We start from the raw sequence: 21,186 nt of genomic DNA on the forward strand, positions 1-21,186 counted from the left end.
GACTTTGTGTTAGGGTCTTTCTGGGTGAGCCTACCATGATTCTGGGTCTCCTACTACGGGAGTGACTTTCCTCCCGAGGATATCAATTCTGGGGGTTACAAATCAGACTGGTATAAAAGGCTCAGGAGAAAAAGGTTCAGGTGAAAAGGCGGCAGGTATAACACCTGGTATTTTTCAGGCTCTGTGGTGAATCTCAGGAATGTGTCCCTTCTCCCCAAGGGGGGGTGGGGCGCCCCTCTCCCCTGTGAGGCTGGGAGGTGAGCCCGCTCCGCAACAGCCGCACCAGGGGTTGAGGCAAGTAGGACCGCACCAGGGAGACTCCACCTTTGGGGACAAGGACTCCCATTCCTATGGGAAACTCCCTAAGAAACCTTCTAATGGTACCTCTTCAAGCACATCCAGTAAAGAAAGGTATGAGGAAACCACCAAAATATGCCATTGTTGTCCAGAAACGCTTACCACTACTTCGAAAGAGAAACCTCCTTTACTGAGTTGAAGATCTGCAGAGGAAGGGGGAGATTATACGGAGACGGGAGTGGACGCACAGCGTCTCATAGTTGGGAGAGAGCAGTCTGCACACTTGGATGCCCAGCGTCAAGATACCAGAGATACAAGAGAAGCGAATGTGGATGCAAGGCGTCCTTATCCATAGGGAGAACCGAGTGGTGCTGTGACCACAACCGAACTGTGGTAGACCACGGCTCCCTTGGATAACGCTGGTACCACTCTGCTAAACCTAAAGCATAATCTACCAGCAAGAAGCCAGAGAGCTTGCTTGTGCAATGAGGCAAAAGGAAAGCGACAGAGGATACACAAGAAGTCATTCTAACAAACCAGAGAGAAGGTCCGAGCCAAACAATAAGCCTGGTGACTTTATCCCTGAACACGGCAGGTAACGGGGAAAACATGAGACCGGACAAGGCATAATTATTGGAACACTCATACTCATCACAGTCAAGATAAAACATGATATTGAATGAAGTGAAAGCAAATCATTATTGGAACACTCATACTCGTCACAGTTGAAATAAAGCATTGATATTGAATGAAGTTACTGAGAGAGAATCATTACTAGAGTTGTCATGAACCGCCATCTGTGTCCCTTCTGGACTTCATGGTCCCTGACACATATGGGGATTGAACTCAGTAATCCTTCCAACATGGCCACTTGATGCAGAACGCTGCTTACCAGTCTTTGCGTTACACGCTCTACGCTCCACAAAACAGGCACGCCCCCGCGGCTCTGCGCGTCTGAACGCTACTACTCGCCGTAGCTGGACATGTACTGCCGGAGTTCACTCGGGGCTATTTTCCTGATCTCTATTCCCGGTTCCTTGATTCCTCCTCCTTTTCCTTTCATCCCTCAACTTACCAAAACTTTCCTGGATTTTCGTCTGCGCTCGAGCCACGGGTTCCGTGCCTCCGCCCGCGGACATTGTTCCTTCCTGATTCCGTCCTGGACAATCTGAACGAAGCACCCTGGAAGCCGAAGACCCGCGCGCGGGACTTATACAAATCCCGGACCGTGCGGAAGAAGTCACAAAAGAAGGTCGCAAGTAAACAGGAAACACAGGTGAGAAGGGGAGAGACTTGTGACAAGAGTACTCATACTTGCCCTAGATTAAGAGGAAAATCTTGATATACCACAAAAATGGGAACAAATCCAAAGGCCAGAATGTTCTGTGAAGAGTCTGAAATGAGAGTCGGACACAAGGTTGTCATATTTCCAAAACAAAGACACTTTATTAGCTGAAAAAGGGTTGGGAAAAAGGCCTCTCTGACCCTATTTCTAAAGACGCGCTTCCCCGTCTATAAAACTAAAACTAAGGCTCTGTCTGTGTCAGGAAGTCGATAACTAAAACTGTCCTTGTGTCCAAAACATTCTAACCTGACCCTCACACTAACAAAACACAAAGGGTGCAAGGAAATGTCCCTGACTTTATGGTGGCAAAATGTGTTCAAAATCCGAAGTAGAAGAATGATTCCCACAAAAGAAAATTCTTCAAGGTCCTTGGGTCCAGAGATTGTACCCCCTTCCCCTGGATTCCTGGTAGGATAGGATGGCAACAAGGGTCTCTTTAAACAGTTCCTTTGGATCTTCAATGTAATCATCTTTCCATAGCGGTTCCTGGAACTTAACAGGTTTCTTGTCTTCAATGGGCTCACTTGTTCAAACAAGACATTCATCTTTCCGTAGTGGTTTATGCCCGTTTACCCCCTTGCCAGGCGTCTTTATGTAATTTTCATTGCCTGGTAGATTCGCCTGCCAGGACTTCTTTTGTGGTTTTCTGAATCAACTCAGCTGTCTGGTGTACTTCTCTGCCAGGACTTTTTCTTTGACTATCAAGGACTTCATACAACTTCAGGTGTCTGCTTCACTAAGGTGAACTAAACGAATGATTAAAAAAAAAAAAAAAAAAAAAAAAATTTGTGGATTTGTTCAATTTCAATTTAAAAAAAAAAATAAAAATCGCCCTCTATAAACTGCAAATGCCTTCCATGCTGCAAGCAAAACTTACAAAGTGGCTTTTGTTACTCACAAAGCGAATGCATTAACACTCGCATTATCAATGCTTCATCAGACTCTAAAGAGCCGTTTTACATTTTTAGAGAGTTGGAAAACCCCATCCCAGTCACCACCTTAGCCAACTCTAGCAAAGAATGGTGCACCATCATTCAAGATGCACTAGCTTCCACAATCACTCTGCTCCAAAAGAAAATAACCACTAAAAGAAAAATACTAGCTGAAAAGAAGGTCCCGAATATCACTATCATAAAATCCAATGATAACGATACACTACTATTCCACTTCATCCCAGTGACCCAAGAGCTAGTGACCAATACTATTGCCACACGAAAAGCCTCCAATTGTAAAGGGGACAACTGCCCAGCCCATTTAGTCAAATTATGCTCCCACCCTCACCCCTATAATTACTAATTTTGTCAATGCTTTCTTCAAAACAAATATGGTCCCGGCTACTATTAAAGAAGTGTGGGTTACCCCACTTCTAAAAAATAAATAAAAAAAAAAATAAAAAAAAAATTAAAAAAAAAAAAAAACACACACACACTTGACCCGAGACTGTGCCCACGAATTACCGACCAATTACCACGGTCCCTTTCTTGGTTAAGATCATAGATAAAATTGCATACTGACAAATCTAAGTCCATCTCGAACAAAACCAGCTCTAAGTGCTAGACAATCTGGATTCAGCCCCAACTATACTACTGAAACGGCACTCATGGACTTAAAAATACAGATGGATTCCATCAGAGACTCAGGGAAACTCTGCATACTACTGCTGTTGGACCTCTCTGCAGCATTCAACCTTGTGGACAAAGACAACTATGTACTACCTTACCTAATGACTTTAGCTTCTCTAAAAATGCCAACCTTTTGGTGAAATCCTTTCTAGCCGAACGCATGTCTAGAGTCTCCATCGGAAAAGATGCTGCTGATCCCATACCAGTCCCAATCGGGGTACCCCAAGGATCAGGTCTCTCATTGACTCTATATAATGCTTCCACGAAGCTTCTCTTCTCAGCATTAGACAATATGGGTGTTATCTACACTAACTTTGCAGATGGCACCCAGATATTCATACCTATCTCAGGGAACTATGACCAGGACACATTGACCATTATCAAAATGTACGCCATCATCCAAAACTGGATGGCCTTGAATAGTCTTTGCCTTAACGATGAGAAGACTGAGATTCTCATTGTGGGATCCCAAACCAAAATAGGTTCCCTCCACTCAGACTACTCCTCAATCAACATTGATGGCTGATTCCAGTACTTAAACAAGTAAAATCCCTAGGAGTGTACCTAGATACCAATCTTACCATGGCCAAACACATATCTGCTCTTTCTTCATCCGCCAGTTCCTCACACCCACAAATTGCATTACTTTGTCCAGGGCCCTGAGTCTATCAAAGTTGGATTATTGCAATGCCCTACTACTAGGGACCTCCAACACCAATCTAAACAAACAACAACTAATTCAAAACAAAGCATTACGGGCAGTGCTAGGAATAAAAACGTCTGGCCATATCGCCACATTAGGAGGGAGAGCCACTGGTTACCCATCAAGGCTAGAATCATATTCAAAACCTTGTGTGTCACCCACAAATGTATCGCCAAAAAGCCCCCATCTACATGAACAACTCCATTATGAAAAAAGAATCCATTAGAGCGCTCAGATCCAACAATAACGCGTTCCTCGTTGCTCCTCGCTTCAAAAGCTCCAGAGCAGGCGGTAGTAGTTTCCAAGTCATGACCCCCAAACACTGGAACTTCCTCACATTAATTATCAAAATGAGAACTCATGTGCATTCAAAAAAAAAAAAAAAAAAAACACTAAAAACCTGGCTTTTTAACCAATTTTAGTAAACCAACACAAATGTCACCTTTAGTCAACCTCCAGATGTCTAGCTAACCAGCAAGTTATAGATAGATGCCTTCATTAAGGTGGGCTGAGCCTCATCTTGTAAATAATCATTATGCCTGTATCTTTTCTCCTCCGATGTATGTTAAAAGTCTTTGCAATAATGTTTTATCTTGTAACACTGTCTATCTATAATTATGTAAGTGAATACTGTAAATCAATGCTAAGATTCTGTAACCACGCTGTGATACCCGAGGGTCTGGGCGTGTAACAAATGTAATAAATAAATAAAATATTTGTCTGTCAGGTTTCTTCCCATTCAAACTTCAGCTGCCTTGTGTACTCCCCAGCCAAGACTTTTTATGTTTCACAGTTCTATGGATATATATATATATATTTTTTTTTTTTTTAATTTATTTACACTTCTTCCCCCGCACTTTTATCTCATACACTTATATTTGCTTGGGGTTTACTTTTGCACTTCGTTTTGTCTGCGTTCAAACAATCTTGGCTTTTGTACTTTTCCTTGACTGTATTCAAATAATTATATTTTCTGCATTCACATGGTGGATGCTGTTTTCGGAGCACATCGGGGTCCCTAGCAACTTTCATCTGTTCTCCAGCTTCGATTGTGTGAACGCCCCTGCAGCTGTCCACACGGCTCTGCGGTTACAGATCGGCCTGCCTCTTCGGTCCGGGTATGGAATTGCTTTTTCATCGAGCGGCCCGCCACCAACGACAATCTGCTTGACTTCAATGTCTCTGGGACCTTCCGTGCTCGTCAGCGCAGTCTCTCCCTCAGTACCGGCAGCCTTCTCGGATCCTGTGTGTTTCGTGTCGGTGAGCCTCCAGCTGGGACACGACATCCTCTCCTGCTCTCTCCCCTCCCACAGTGCGGCTTCTGATTTTAAAGGTCTTGCGCACTTCAGGGTTTTGGAAAACAACTAGTCTGCTTGTTGTTCTTGGAGCTCTCGTCAATCTGCACAAACTCCCTTGCCCTCCTCCTCATCTCAGTAACAGAGGGATTATGGGAGATGAAGTCCATAGATGTCTTTGGATTTGTTGTTCGCAGACCATTTCTCTCAAAGTTTTTACAAAAAGGCCCATCATAAAAAGGTGTTGCATGTATGTAGCAAAGATCTGGGTCATATGTAAGGGTCTGATTATCTTTATGTAAGGAAAATGTTTCTTGACTTTCTTTATCAGGAGAAACTGCTAATTGACAATAAGCTATGACGGTCTCTGGTGTCCATGAATCTTCTTCAGCAAAAGGAGGGGGGGAACACTGTCTCCTCCAATAACGCCACCATATCCCCCCAGCAGCGACCCTCCAGCCCCATGTAATTCTTCCTCACACAACCACCTCCAGGGTCTGTATCAGGAAGCCTTTGCCGTTCCCTGACCCATGGGAGGAGGTCAACTCTGGGGAAACAGTGATGACTTCACTGGATTCATCACAGTTCACCTTTAGATTAAACCAGACCATGAAGGTCTTAACAAAAAAGAGAGATATCATGAGAGGAAAACTTGAAGAGAAACTCAAAACAGAGAAAAAGGGCCAACGCCAAAGAGAAACTAGAAATTGTGAACTGTATTTCCAAGATCAGAAACAAAAAGAGGAGAGCCACAAGTATTGAATAACGTTACCTTTGGAAAATAGAAGGATACATACAAGTAAGATAAACCAAGGAAAGAGCAAGAGAGAAACCGAGAACTACATGAGAGAGAAGAATCAGTAGTTGAACAGCCCTGTAACAGAATTATATGAAGTGATAAAAACAGTTACCAATAACTACTTAAGGATCATTTATTGAACTGAACTGTGTGATGAACTGAACTGTGTGAAAATCCCAGTATTGAGTAGAAGGGAAACAGTCTCCTGGTTTTGGTTGTTTTAATAATGGTAGGGTTAGGATAGGTTAGTTTGGACATTGGACACATTCCATTTTGGACTCTCACTAATGAGCAAGTACCTTAGCTAGTTAGGGAGACCCCATAGCATAGGGAAAGCTATGCATTTATTATTTACCTTAATACGATTTAAATGTATTTAATTGTTTTTTTATAACGTGCCTAATACCATACCCGAGTTCGGTTTCTAAGTGCGCACCTGGAATTCGAACCTCTGTTGCTCTGTGTGGTCTTTCTTCCAAGACCGGCGCATTGCCTCTGTGCTATCCTCCGTTATCAGTGATATGGAGTCTGCGTCGTCCTTCTGACCCGCTTGAGAAACCAAAGGGTGTCTCACCCGCTAGTCCTCGGGGACTTGTCATCCAGGTGGCCAGGACACAGGCAGTTACAGGGGGTGGACCAGTGCAGCAGGATTACCTGGGTGAGGGGCCTTAGGGAAGTGGGAGTGGGGCAGCCGGTGGCGAGACATAGCATTCCTCCCTTTCCCAGACCTATGATCCCTCCAATTTCATAGGATTCTCCAATGTCCCAACTCCCCCCCCTTTCCACACAAACACTGGGCCGAGGAAGAGGGAAACAGAGTAATAATGCTAACTCTTACACATCGCATTGGACATGTCCCACTATTTGGATCAGGCAAAGTCAGGCACTTGATTCTAAGTGCATTCATCAGATACCAATTAGCTCTCCTCACACGGATAAAAGGCACAACGTAGAAACACACTTTGAGCAAAATGGAAAATGAGTAAGTGCAGAACTTCCGGGGCAAAGGCGAACCTACTGGAGCAGAGCAACGGAGAGAGGGACGAGAGCCACGGGTGGAGAATACCAGGAGTTCCCTGCAGGAGGTTGTTCCCACCAAAAGGCTTTGAAAGGCACTTGGAGTAAACCGAGTCACAAAAAAGAAAGCTGCATTGTGTTTCAAGGATGCCAGCGACCCTCCCGGGTGAACGGCAGAGTTGGGTAGGCGAGGTCAAGCCTGTGGTACTAACCTGGACTCGAGAATCAAAGCAGCACAGAACAGAAAAGAGACGCACACAGCTGGTGAGTTGGCAAGCAACATGTGTGCTAAAGGAAGATTGAAGTAGCAAGATATTATCGCACAATAGAAGGATGCACGCATGTAGATGTGGCGAGAAGAAAGGCAGACCGGTGAATGAACCTTCAAGTAACGATAGCTGTAAGGTCAGCAATAGGGAGTAACGGAGTGGTCCAGCGGAAAGAAGTAGCTCACTCAAAGGTCTCAGTGAAATGTGAACGGTTTGTAGCGACAAACTGAATGAACTGTAAAAGCAAGGTGATTGAAATTGACCCAGAGAAAAGGGGAGAGTAAAAAGGTGAACATTGAACCCCTAAAGGAGGTGAATGAAGCTTGGGGAAGGGACCCCCTGCAGGCGTTGTTTTATTTTTCTGTGAAAGGTCTGAGCCCGGCTAAGGGAGACCGACCAAGGGGGAATCGACATGAACTGTTAGTTGATCTGTGTTTGAAAAATGGAAAGAAAGACTTTAACATGAAAGGCCAGGTGGGCCTCGATCCACGTATTGAACTGGCTTTGTGTTAAGAGCCTGAGCCAAAGTGTGTCATCTTGCATACAGGGACCGCCTTACTACGTGCTGTTCAACATGGTTTGGGGTTGAAAACCCTAATTAGAAATGTTCGAGGGAGAAAATACCGAAGATAATTCCTACGAAATAACCTTCAGTCTTTTCTTCCCTGAGCATTACTGACTTGCCCAAACCCCTACCCACACCCCCGCTCACACCCCCAACACACCCCTACCCACACCCCCAGTCCCCTACTTAACTTATATTCCGTCTCACTGTGTCCCTGCAACGGCCGTTTCCTTTCACTTCTGTAATCGGGAACTGGCGCCGCAGGGTCCTTTCCTTTTTCTCGGGACAGCTGCAGGGTTGTCCCCCGCAACCCCAGCTCACAATATAGTGAGCAAGGATGCGAGTGACACCCCTGCAGCCCCCAGCACTGAATGCGTGATTTGGTAAAACTTTTCGGCTGTCGAATATTTCGATCAAATCACACATTCAGTATTTTTTTATTCGGTCATTTTGGACAAAACCGTCCAACGTGGGGAGGAAAGCTGACTCAGTCACATTTATTCTTTATATTTGAACACGGACTTTCCTTTACATACATATTCTCCGCTTCACACTTTTTGTACAAGATATAAGGCAGGCATTATGTTTTGTTAGTATAGGCCATTTTGATTTGACGGACTCAACTAGGACCATTTTGTTTATTAATTGATGGTCAAGACTACTCCCATCTTAGCTATAGGGCAAAGTAGGAGTTTCTCCAACCCCATTGAAACTTCAATAAAGGTTTTACAAATTGTTCCTTTTGTGTCCATGTCATACTTGTGATACCATGCGTCCCTTACACACGCCACATCTGTAAAGACAAATACCCAGATAAATAGGTTAGGCTACTTACAGCCTACATTATTGGATCCCATCTGTAATGGTCGGGAGTAAGCGTATGAACATATGAAGGATACCGCCTACCCTAGATTGGAGAAAATCCATAGGCCAAATACCAGCCACCGAATTGAGGCCCAGACGGATGCCACTGTGGACGTTCACTGGGGAACTGACCGGGCACCACAAGGATGCAGAAATAATGGACAGAATCAACTTGGATCCTTCCCATCTTTTATCTCCCTCTCCACCTGTGGTGTACCCAAGGGGCCTAACCTCACGCCCTGGCTTTTCAACCAATGCCTGGCAACTCTCGCCTACTGCATTTCCATTTTCTGCTCAACAACCAGTGCTATGCTGGCAACACCCAACTCATTTTCAGGCTTCCTTCAGCCTCCTCCTCTCCTTCCCTCATCTCCGATTGTCTAATTGCCATTCAAAATGTTTGTGCCGCCAACGATCTTTGTCTGTATGCCAGCAAGACAGAGATCCTTCTCATCGGCACTCCTTCACCATCCTTTCTCCTCACTCTCTGGCCGGCCTCCATTGGCCCTCCTCCTACCCCCACCTGCGAGGCTAAGAACCTCAGAGTCATCTTTGACTCCACACTTTCCTTCTCTGCCCACATCTCTGAGGTCTCTAAAAAGTCAAACTTCCTACTGCACCTCCTCAGAGGTACTCTTCCTTTCCTCTCCTTCCCCAGAAGCTCATGGTCTCCCAAGCTCTGGTTCTCTCTAGGTTGGACTATTGTAACAGCCTCTTTCTAAATCTACCTGCCTCTACTCTCCACCCTCTGCAACTAATCCAGAACAGGACTGCAAGACTTGTCCTTGGCCTCAAGCCCTGGGATCGTATCTCTCCAGCTCTGAAATCTCTCCATTGGCTCCCAGTGGATGCAAGGATTAAATTAAAATCCCTCTGCATTGTCCACAAGGCTTTTTTGGGGCCGGGGTCCAAAATACCTTCAGCTATCCCTCGGCAAATACCTCCCCTCTCAAGCTCTTCGCTCTTCTACCTCTAACTCCCTCTGGGTCAGTCGTTTTTCAAAGAAACAAGCTGAGGGTAGATCTCGGTTTTCGGCTGGGGCCTCCCTCTGGAACAGCCTCCCTGCCACTCTAAAACTTGAGGAGAACCATCTCCGGTTCCGGAAGCACCTGAAGACCTTCCCCTTTGCTCCCCCTCTCCCCTGCTGATCTGTTCTCTCTTGGCACCGAGCACCTGGCCACCCTCTGTCCTCCGGACCCAAGTACCTGCTCACCCTGCCACCCTCCCGCACTGCCTCCGGACCATCCCTTGCACTGGGGTCTGTGTCTGTACCCATACAGCACCCCCCCCCCCTTTTTTCTTCCTGTACTTACCAGACCTATCCTGTCTGCTGCCTTAAACCCAGCACTTGCCAATTGCTGGCTGCACTCCCACCATTTGTTACCTTTATTATTTATTTAATTATTAGTTATCTGTTTCTCCTTTATCCGCACTTTCCACTTCTCCCCCCTTCCATGCACTTGCATGTTCTCAATGTCACTGGGCCTAGTAAGATAGTTGTTTTGTTCTCCCCTGTTACCCTCCCTTGCCTTGTCGCGCTCTGAAACACTTGTGTACGAGCGCGATAGAAATAAAATATCAATATCAATACCTGTGTGACATGATGGTGTAAAGATGATTCTTTTTTTTAGTATTGTTCTCAATCAAGTGGCATGGATGCTCAGGGATCTAAGGTATTAACAAGTTCCAGTCAGTCTCTCTGCACTGGTTTCTGTCATCATAATTCATCCAATTTCCTTATGCACAAGGCTTCCCAGCAGAGGAATTAAGGAGCCACTGGGTCTCAGACTCTCTCCTATGTGTGGTCATACACTTCATTATCTCCCGTACCAAAACAAGTAACTCAGTATCAGAACTTCCTTTCCCCACTTACAGGTGTCAGATCTCCTTGCCTCACCTAAATTCAAAAGGTCTTTTGGGTCACGTATTCAGCCAGGATCTACAGTTTTCCCAATGTACTTCACTTTGATTGACATATCCCTGTGGTTCAATGAGGTCCATGATGATGGTTGTCAAAATTGTCAATTCTTTCGACCATGCCTCTTGATTCTCTGTGGCTCAGCTTCTTGAATAGGATAGGGGAAATAGACCTCTAGCAGTTCTTCCTCTAGTTGCTTCCATACTGCCGGTTCTCTTTTTCCTCCTGAAAGATCTCTATTGCATGGCACTGTGAATCCGGGCTTTCTCCTAGACGTCGATATCGCCTACGATTTACAGGACAGCTCCATTATGTCCAGCAAGCTTGTTACCTTCCCCAAAGAGGAACTCAGTCTTGGTTGCCTCCCCACAAGTACACCTGGAGCCAAAAGGTTCATTTCAATCCCCTGTGGATAAGGTGGGTCTGTTCTCCCTGTGAATCATGGCCCGGATAGGTTACACAACATGTTTAGGTTCCCCACTACAGGTGGGAGATCTGCCGTAGGTCCCCTCCTGCCCACCCCACAGTATTTGGAAATTAGCTAAAAGAAAAATGTTTCAGGTCACTTATTTGCTCACAAGAGATTTTAAAGAACCAGTTAGTTAGTCACATAACCTTTCCCTTGTATTTTCAATTGACAAAAACATCTTGATAACACACAAACCAGTCATTGTATGGGCTATTCTGTCCATTTTGGTGGTCAGCGTAACATCAGCAAGGCTGTAGAGTCAAGAATCATTGCAAAACCTATGGACAGGTGTACTTATGCAATGATACCATACAAATGGGACATGGTTAGCGACTATCTTGAATTCTGTACTGGTATGGTAGTAATGTATTACTTATAATTGTCTATTTTATGGCTTAAGTTGCTAAGTTTATTGGGGAATACCTGCAGTTGCTGAAAAAAGCTTGTAACAGATGGAGGATTGGTCTTTCTAGCTCTTCACCTTCTTGGGACATTGCAAAAAGAAGTCTCTCCAGCTCCCTACTTCCAACCCATACCAAACCATCTCCCCAACCTCCACACCCGCTCCCTCCCGAGTCCTAGGGTTGTAAAATACACACGGGACAAAATCTAGTTTAACTAGTAACAGGGCTTCACACAGTGATTGTCATAACTTTGCGAAAGCCTGAGAAGCGGTCATGGACAAGTGATTTGAAAAGGGGATTGCTTGTTCAAGAAAATCAGTCAACAAGCTTGCTTGAGAAGAAGAATGGCAAATAAACCGTCATAGATGGCCCCAAGAACACACCAACTCTCAGGGACAATTCAAAGTTTTTATATTCAAGGTGCTCTCTTAGGGCCGTCACTCTCCACCCCTCTCTCATCTAGAGATGGGCCTTCCCTCCCTAACCCAGGAGTTCCTCAACCCCGGGATGGTCGCTAGAGATCAGTAACCCCTACTATCTAAAATCTGTCTTATCTAAGCACGAGGGGCTAAAGGCAGAATGCTTTACCTACTCAATGCTTTCTCAGAGAACAATCTAGGTGATCTCTACTAGACTCCCAAATATGACAGAATTGAAATGTTTGGGTCTTTCTGACAACTCAGGCCCCATTGGCTCTGAACTATCCACACTCTGTTCTTCTCCCTATGACCGTCATTATCAGTTTCTCCTCCTAGTCTTCTCCCTGCAACTCAACCCACTGACTCTCCTCCATTTCTCAGACTCTTCCTCCAAGATCCCTCCGATGTTCCGCTCTGCAGTATCCACCTTCAAACTCACTCCCCACATCTACTGCCCTTCTATCCCCAAGTCTCCTACTTATCTCCACATCACCACTACCCACTATCACTACCTCCCTCTCCACACTACCACTACTCACTCCACCCACACCTTCAACCTCAGTCACCCTCCTCTAACTTCCTCAGTCACCCTGTGTTTCACTCCCTACTCTCCCACCTTTCACACACATTCAAACACAAGTACCACTGTCTCCCACCAATTTCACACTGCCTCGATAATTCTGATTCACAATCCTCCATCCTTCCTCCGCCTGGTCTCTTGATCCTGCCGGCCCCCTGGACTCTAACCGTACAACCCACACCTTCCTGGTTCCTGTCCTCCTTTATACTCTGCCCTTGAAATCGGCTCTCCCTCTTTGCTAGTTCCCTCGACCAACTGTTGTCTATCCTCCTCTCAGGGGCTGGGGTTACAATCAGGCACAGATTCAGGAAGGGTATTAAGCCACGCCCCCTTTCCATCCAAGGGACCAACAGACTTCAGTACTGGCAGCCAACAACAGTTAATGTCCTAGTTGATTATAGGGTATTCCGGCTCCTCTAATGATGGATTGGAGTGGGTGCCGCTCCACCACTGCCTGCAGGTGAGTGTAATGTCTTTGCTTATGGAAGTCTCATTGGGCGTTCAGCACCCTGGCATGTTGCTGGCATGGGTCAATGTCTGCTCGGGTGTGAATTTTATAGGAGTGCACTGAACTCTGGCTCTCAGTGTTTCAACAGGAGCAGTACGCGTAGCATCTGCTTTGTCCATGCTGCTGTGCCATTTGTTTTGTTCTGCGCCAGGGACAGATTCCTAGCCCTATCACAAAACCTACAATAACCAAATAAACCTAAAATGAACTTTTAGTTTGGGCTAAAAGGTGTCACTTGTGACACCTATAAGCCGAAACTATTGCATTAGTGTACAGATAAGGAGAAATGACATATGAGGAGGGACACTCAGCTTGTAGGTGTTTGGTTATTTGCCCACCGATTCACTGCCCATGGCTAATCACTATGGCTATTCCCAACCAGTTCCTGCCCATGCCCGTCCAAAACATCTCCTCATGGGAACTCTTTGAGCTTGCTTTAATCAAGCCTTATCATCATTGCACTCGAAGTGCCTGCCACTGTTTTTGCAAAGCAGCCTTCTGAGAGTTAATTACTTAATTGGCGCTCTAAACCCACTACTGGTGTAATAAAAAACTATCTTTACCAGGTCTGCCTTCATCCGCTCGATTTATAAGCACTATGCATCTCATTCACTGAGGTCCTGTAAAAAACAGGCATTGGCAATGCCAACAATTGTGGCTTTTACCAGGCACGGCTTTTAGATGTGCAGGTACTCTTACCATTTGGCACCTGCTATCATCAATGGTCAGTACCACTACGGCAGTGGCTGGCAAGTGCCTTTCCCGTGCCTAAACAAAAAGCCCACACTGTTCACATTACCAATGCTTGTTTTTATATAGATTTGGAAAGAGGTATTTCCAGAACTACCTGCACTTTAGTACATTGAGGTTCTCAAATTGAGCTTCTCTTTTACCATTGAATACATAATAACAAAAAGCTACTTTAAAGATGTTTGGGTTGATGACATTTAAGCAGGGTTAGTATAAGTCCTTACTGCTATAAGGTTTTACAAACCAAGGTGCAACATAGGAGTCTTCCAGTTTGAGCCATGCATTATGCCACCAGGCAGTCATACCTTAGCATAAGCAGAATCAGGTCTCTGCAAATCGTCATTAGGTAATGGGAAGTGGCACATTTCTTTTGTTTTTATCATGCATGTTATGGACAATGGCTCTAGTCAACTTTCAATAAATACATTTAAAAAAAAAGCTAGCGCTGCTATGAAGAAGCTGTTTTCTATCATAAACACCAAAAGATTATGTAACTGCTTACCCAGCACAAACAATGCTTCAGCATTAACAAAGTCAAGCCCTTGCAGTGGTGTGACCAGAAGTGGCCATCTCGCATTGTTCTTTGCAAAGTCTTAAAACTACACAAGAGGCCCACCTGAAGATATTTATTTATTTATACTCACTGCCACAGAAAGAGGAGCTACAAAACGATGTCTACACATGTTTTCATTCTTGCTATAAGAAGGTACCCAAACCTCTCCAACGAGAGTCTTACTTTTTGACTCTTCAAAACATTGTTTCAATTGTAGAAATATTACTATCATTAGGTGCCTTGAAGGCTTCGGAATTATCTGCATTTCACGCCCTGTCTGGATCTTACTGCACAGGTACTTTGTCAGCGAAAGAGAAAATGTAATACTGGAAAGTATTTACTATGAAAGCACCCATTTGGCATTGATGTATCACCCTATAGATCATTGGTATGATCTCAAAGCGCTTGTGGGTTGAACGCCCTTGGGGACCGTAGTCCAGGTCAGTTGAGAGAGTAGGGTAGAATGCACTGCTTGGGTGCACTCAATATGTGTGCAGCCAGTGTGATTTGCGGAATGGTGGCTGCACCCTAACACTAGGTGCGGTGGTAGTGAGAGATCAGTTGAATGTGTGCAGTCCGGTGGTTGGTCTCTGAGACAGCATTAGCCCTATGTAGGACATTTATGTGTGCAGCTAGGCCGATTTTTTCGTGGGACTAGCTGCGTTCGAACAGGTTGTTGGGGTGTTCAAGGAAGATTCACTATGAACAAGTAAACGTTCCTTAGCAAAAACTGGATAACGTGGAAGCAATTACTTGCCAAGTCAATCAGTCCAGAGCCAGCATAACTAAACCTGCAGAGTTGCGCTGGACCAAATGACTAGCTGGGAAAAGAAGTGCTTTTCAGTCTGCAATGGAGAAAAATCAACTTACAGGTCGTGATCTGGAAGCAAGATGACCAATCACGGCCAACGGTTCCATCTCCATTTGGACATGGAGGATGGAGAAATAGCTCCCGTTCTCTGTGAAATGCTACGTGCTCCAGACTCTGTGCTGCAGTTAAGATGCTTTTTTGTGAAGAACAGATGCAGTCCACTGTGTACATGTTTAGCAAACAACCTACCTTGTGCAGACACGTGAGAGTGTGGAGGAAACAATATACTAGGAGGATGATTCTCATACTGTACCGAATTAGCAGAATCCAGATAATTTCAGCAGAGATGATGTTGATCACAATTAGTGACCTACTAATAGGTACTATAGGTTATGTTAGCTCAAGGTCAGGGGTAATAACTACCAGTTGCAAGCTACGAGCCATCAATAAAAAGTCACTTGCCACCTTAATTATATACATACAACACCACACTATTTCTTTCTCGCCAACAGTCAATTACCACTAGCCAATGGCCTGTGGCAAGTGCACATTTTTCACTCTGCTTGAGGTTAGCAATTTCAACTGTTCAGTCCTAGCACATAATAAATAATATTTCATAAGTTAAAGTAAAGTAGAAATTGCTTACATTTCATATTGATGTGTTTAATTTACTGTGCAACATCCAACTAAAGTACATATGAGATCATAAATATGGACATGGACACCACTGCCAAGTGGCTAGGACCACTTTTTCAGGCCTTAAATTATCTTTCAAGTGAGACCTTAGAAAGTAAAGTCTGTCCTTAAACATTGGAGGGATTGAAGATGTTATTAACTTTGTTGGTGGCCATCCTAATGACATCATCAATCCCACACACCATAAAGCAACTCCATGGAAATGATTCATCTAGTAGTGGGACTTTCTAACGACACATGACCAATTCCACCTTTTCTTCATTAAAGCTGCCACGATTTTACAAATGCTCCGCTACTAGCAGCCTTTATGCTGGGAGGAGGGGTGTTTGTGATGGCCTCCCAGAGTCCTGACTCAATGAAATTAGTTTACAGTAACGACTGTTTATAGTACTCAGGCCAATTATTGCACTGCTTTGGAGGTGGTGCATTTAGTTTCTCCTATGGTGTTGGGTTATACCCATTTGGTTAGAATGGACTTTTCGGCATACATACATTTTTCTGCATGTCGATCAATTTGCTGCAGCATCTGGTGGTTCTGCATGCCGACAGTTGACTACTTTACTGCAGCTGGGTATGTAGTGTTACCATGTTCCTGTAGAAGCACTCGAGACTTACAGCGGGCAGACAATGTGTCGATAAAGCTTCAAACAGAGCCATTTTCCCCACATTTTATTTGCAGCCACAATGATCAGAACGAGATTAAATATATGCGGAGACAGGAATGGTAACGTTATCTATTGAAGTCATTAAAGAAGGCAACAAAAGGCTAAATAAAGATTTTTTAGAATGATGTCATATCTGACACTATTACACATAATTTCTCTGTTGGTAAATCTAATTCAGACAAAATAAACAATCGGCTGGGCGATTAGTTTAAAGAAAATTGACCCCATATGCCAATCAATGGGATCTAAGTTTGGTTGGGTAATTGCTGCAATATACAGTAGTTCCATTTGTTTCAAAATCAAAAGCACTACTTGCTTCATCCCTGCCATCAGCAACTGCTTCCGTGTTGCAAGTCAGCAGCCTTATAATAAGGCAATGGATTTGTTTCTAAATCATTTTTGTTCTAGGTCTTTAAATGTGTGCTTTGCAGCGCTCACCTTACAGGCTTCAGCTGCTGGCCTGAAGGGCTCCAGCAAATGAAGCTTGTAAGTCTCGGGAGAATAGCTCAGGGGCAAAACGCTCACCTGGGAAAACAAGACGATGCAGAGCAACACTGGTTTGATCCCCGGTCCACCGCTTAGAAACCTCTGGGTATTAAGGGTGTTATAAATAACCAAATAATAAAAGTACTGCAAAGTGCACATTTAAAGCAAAGAAATACACTTGGGAGTTATTAGCAGCCGATTATCATGGGATGGCCACCCAGCCGCAGGGAGCTGAAACACTAAATGGCCACCGAAAAGCTATACATTCTTCTTTGTCAGCAAGGGGGTGATGTGGAGGAACTGGTGTTAAAAGACAACGAGGTGATTATCAGTGGGCATTTAGTGTTTTTACTTCCTGCTGTTTGGCCGTCTCGTGATAATCGGCGGCTATTAACCCTGTATTTGTCTCTACTATAATGTATTCAACCTATGGGTGCCATGACTGTTTCCGCTCTCAGCAAAGGGCGGGGGAAGCCCAACCATCAAGTTGAAATGGACCCGCCCACTTCCTTGGATGGGCCTGCTTCGAAGGTATGGGTTATTAACAAACTGATCACAATCTACAAATCATAAATTAAAAAGTTTGTAGTACAGTTAAGCGAATTAAACTGGCTATACTGCAGGTCGTATATTTGGGTTGCTGTCAAGTTAACTGAGCCCCTCTTCCCGTTGGATTACAACAGTGCAAAATTTCCTTGGAAAAATAAGTAAGCCAACAACAGTTGTACGTAGAGAAACGTAACAAAACTCGTTCCACAATCAATAACATTAACAGTAGGATAGTGCACCTATGCAAAAGCAGAGAAAAACCTGGGGACCGTGTGTTAAAGATCATGCATGCTTTTACACAATTCAAAGTGATTCAGGTACCAGCCTAAGGCGCTCAGAATGAAAGATGCTTAGTCCAAGTTCAACCAATGCATATTAGGTAACGTAATACGATCTCTTTGCTGGGGATTTTTGCTAATGAAAGTCGAGATCGTGAATGTCGACACAGATGCAAAAACATTGAACTCGAGAAAAAGTTTGAGTGCGGGTAGTAACAAAGCCAAAACAACAGGGGACGCATAGTTATACACCTTCCTTACGAGACAACATGCGATTAGGGGCTACTGCTAGAACACAAGCCACATTTCTAGCAATAATAAAACTGTCACTGGGGACATAGAGCTGACGAAAGGCCCCCGCACCCCTGGCCTCTTCACTGCTGGTCCAGCAGGGCATCTTTCATCCTTCCCACCTGACAGTCCACCCATCATGCCTTGGGGTGGTGATTCTTATGCACTCACTTGTAGTGCCCACATATACCAGTGGACTACTAACTTTTTGGCCTGGGCCCACCCCCAAGGAAAATGTGTACAGGCCAAACCCCCCCTAAAATGCAAATAGACAGCAAGTCCAAATGGCTATGAACTATCCTGTGGCGTTGCTGCACCCTGCTCCCAGAATAGTGCCTGGGCTCCCCCACCTGCTCCCATCACAGCCTCTGGACTCCTTCATCCCACTCCTAGCCCAGTCCCTGGGCTCTTGCCATCCCACCCCATCCAAGACTCTGGGCTCTCCACGCCTTGCTCCCACCAAAGTCCCTGTGGCAATGGCAGCAGGTGATGTTTTTAAGTGGAGTGCCATAAATAGTTCCCCCAGATATGCTATAGTGACCGAATGTAGCAAGGTAGCCGGAACCAATCAATGGGGGCGATTCTCCCCCCTCCCCGTGGGATTTTTTTTTTTAATTAATGGGTTAAAATGCTGCATTTTAGAGCACACCTTTTAAAATAATTGGGTAAAAAGGCTAACAGTTTGCATTTGGTGGGGGGGTAGGGGACAGCAGGGAGAGCATGGTATAATTGCGTGAGTCTGGGAGTCTGTCCAAGTCTCAGCCGCACTTTATTGAGAATCTATTTATTTGGTTTGTTATGAAAAAGGAAGAGTGTGGTGTTGTCCCCTTTAAGGATGTGTGTCACGACTCCGAGATGGAATTACCCGCAACATTTTTGTAAATTATTATTATTAGTCAGAGTTGTACAAACGTTCCACACTATACATACAAAATGAAAACATTTAATATCCAAAAGGTACAACTGGCCATTTGGCAAGGGCAAGCTGTCACATCAGCAAAGAGAAGACCAACAAACAATGCACGCACAGACCACAACTCGCAGTACTGCGCTACCATTACAAGATGTCACCCCAAATGCTAGATACCAGCACTCTGTACAATGCTCAGCTGCTCTCGAACCTGGTCCGCACTTTAAACAAAATAAAATGGAGGTTCCACTTCTGCAATTGGGCCCAAGGGCTAAAATAATTATGGTATGCGAGGCTGCCCCGAGCAATTGCATAAGTTATGAGTAACTAAATAATGTCATCCTTCCCTTTTCAGTTTTGAAGGAAACCACGGTGTAACAAAAAAAATGACCCTTTGCCTAGCCAATGTGCATTCCCACCCCCCAACAGCCGGAGAGGGGGTTGTTGTGGGAGTGGGGGCACATTGGCTAGGCAAAGGGTAATTTTTTGTTGTTACACTATGGTTTCCTCCCACTGCCAACTTAAGAACGGTTTCAGGAACAAACAAAAAAAATGTACAGAGGATCACACAATTCGCTCAAGTGAATGAAAATGCCTGGAGTAAATCCCGTTTTGCCACTTGACTGAAGCAGTGTGATAGCACTAAAACAGTACTTCAAAACAAAAAAGATAAAACCAATGGTGGGGCTGTTAGGTGGTCGAGGATAATAAGAGGGGAGCCCATCTCCGGGACGTGGTAAAACTGTGAGTCAGTCTGTGACACCTCTAACAAGCACACATTTTAGGAAGGAAGTGTTCAATATTAGCACGAATTAAGCAACACAATGATAAAAACACACACATGAAGATAGAATAGTAGTTGTGTTGCTGGTCTAACTACGGGCAAACTGGGTAAAAGTATGTGCTGGAGTGACGACTTTAGAGGAAGGGTCACTGCCAGTGAGGTGTCCATCATTTAGAATGCTCACGGCATAGTGATAGCGATGAATTATTTGTTAGAAACGTCATATTAACTGCCTGATAAGGGTTAATGTGATAAACATAGAAGAAAGACTATTACATTTCTCTGAACGTGTATATGTTGCCCCTCCTTACCCCCCGCCCCTCGCAAGGGGGGTCGCACCCCACATTTTGAATACCGCTGCCATATACCTAAACCAAGGTGACATACCTGCCTGTGTACTACCCTTCAACCCCTTAACCCACTTTCTAACGGAAAACATCTTCCCTTACCGGTTATACTCGGGACCAGAAGGGCAGCCATCAGCAGGAAGTGCGCTGTAACTGGAAAGCAAAGGACCCAAGGTGCTGATTTACGCCGCTTCATCGCAGGACTGCGGACTCGGTGTTACTACAATGCCATACCAGCTACCCTGTAGCCACACCCTGTATTCCACTGTAGCGATCCTGAACCCCTCATCCCCCCTCACCCCGGGTCATTGGCTGTACAGAGTGGACGTCAGTGGCCCCTCCTACCACCCCTCCCTGCCAGCTGCGGTAGACGCCGAGCATGTAAACAAAGGAGGAAGGCCTGGCAGTGCTCTGATTCAGAGTACGGGAAACCTAGCGGCGAAGTCTACACATTCAGTGGCAACATAACAGTCGGGGACAGCGTGCAGTTCAATCACAACTCAATTAAATCACAACTCAATTAAATTTGATTCTTGGATACACGAAACCAGGGTGAAGTACAGATTGCTGGTTAGGAAAGTTGATTTGGGCGAACACAACAAGACCGTGGTGATAAACATATACGATCCTCCAGGCAGGAACCGCACTGAAGGAATCATGGCTAGGATGGACACACTAATGCAATTCTACAACTGTTATCTCATACCCAAAATGATTCTTGGACATTTGAATGCGAAATTACCACATTCAATAACAAATTAATTCGTTATGTTATGGGCAGCGGCACTGGTTACACACCTGGTGGATACAGGAGAATAACAGACAGGATGTGCCAAGCCACTGGATTACCGCTTTATACAAGCCAGCTATTACTCCTTCATTTTGGAATCTAACATTGGAGGAAGAAAAGAAAGGGGTCACTTTCCACTTAAGGTGGAATGTGTCTCCTCGGAATCAATGGAACAGATCTGATTGGTACGTTTGATCTCAAT

General features: G+C 44.8%; 1 protein-coding gene across 1 annotated transcript in view; it reads right to left on the reverse strand.

The window, feature by feature from the left end:
• The window catches only part of TGFBR1 (transforming growth factor beta receptor 1), a 360,240-nt gene extending 339,728 nt beyond the window's left edge, over nucleotides 1-20,512 (reverse strand). The window contains exon 1 of the mRNA XM_069620584.1: nucleotides 20,297-20,512. Coding sequence (XP_069476685.1) covers nucleotides 20,297-20,390 — 94 coding nt within the window. The 5' untranslated portion in view covers nucleotides 20,391-20,512. The remainder of the gene's footprint in view (nucleotides 1-20,296) is intronic.
• Nucleotides 20,513-21,186: the final 674 nt, after the last annotated feature.

The sequence above is a fragment of the Ambystoma mexicanum genome, chromosome 5q (assembly GCF_040938575.1).
Source record: "Ambystoma mexicanum isolate Mex_15411 chromosome 5q, UKY_AmexF1_1, whole genome shotgun sequence".
Taxonomy (NCBI): domain Eukaryota; kingdom Metazoa; phylum Chordata; class Amphibia; order Caudata; family Ambystomatidae; genus Ambystoma; species Ambystoma mexicanum.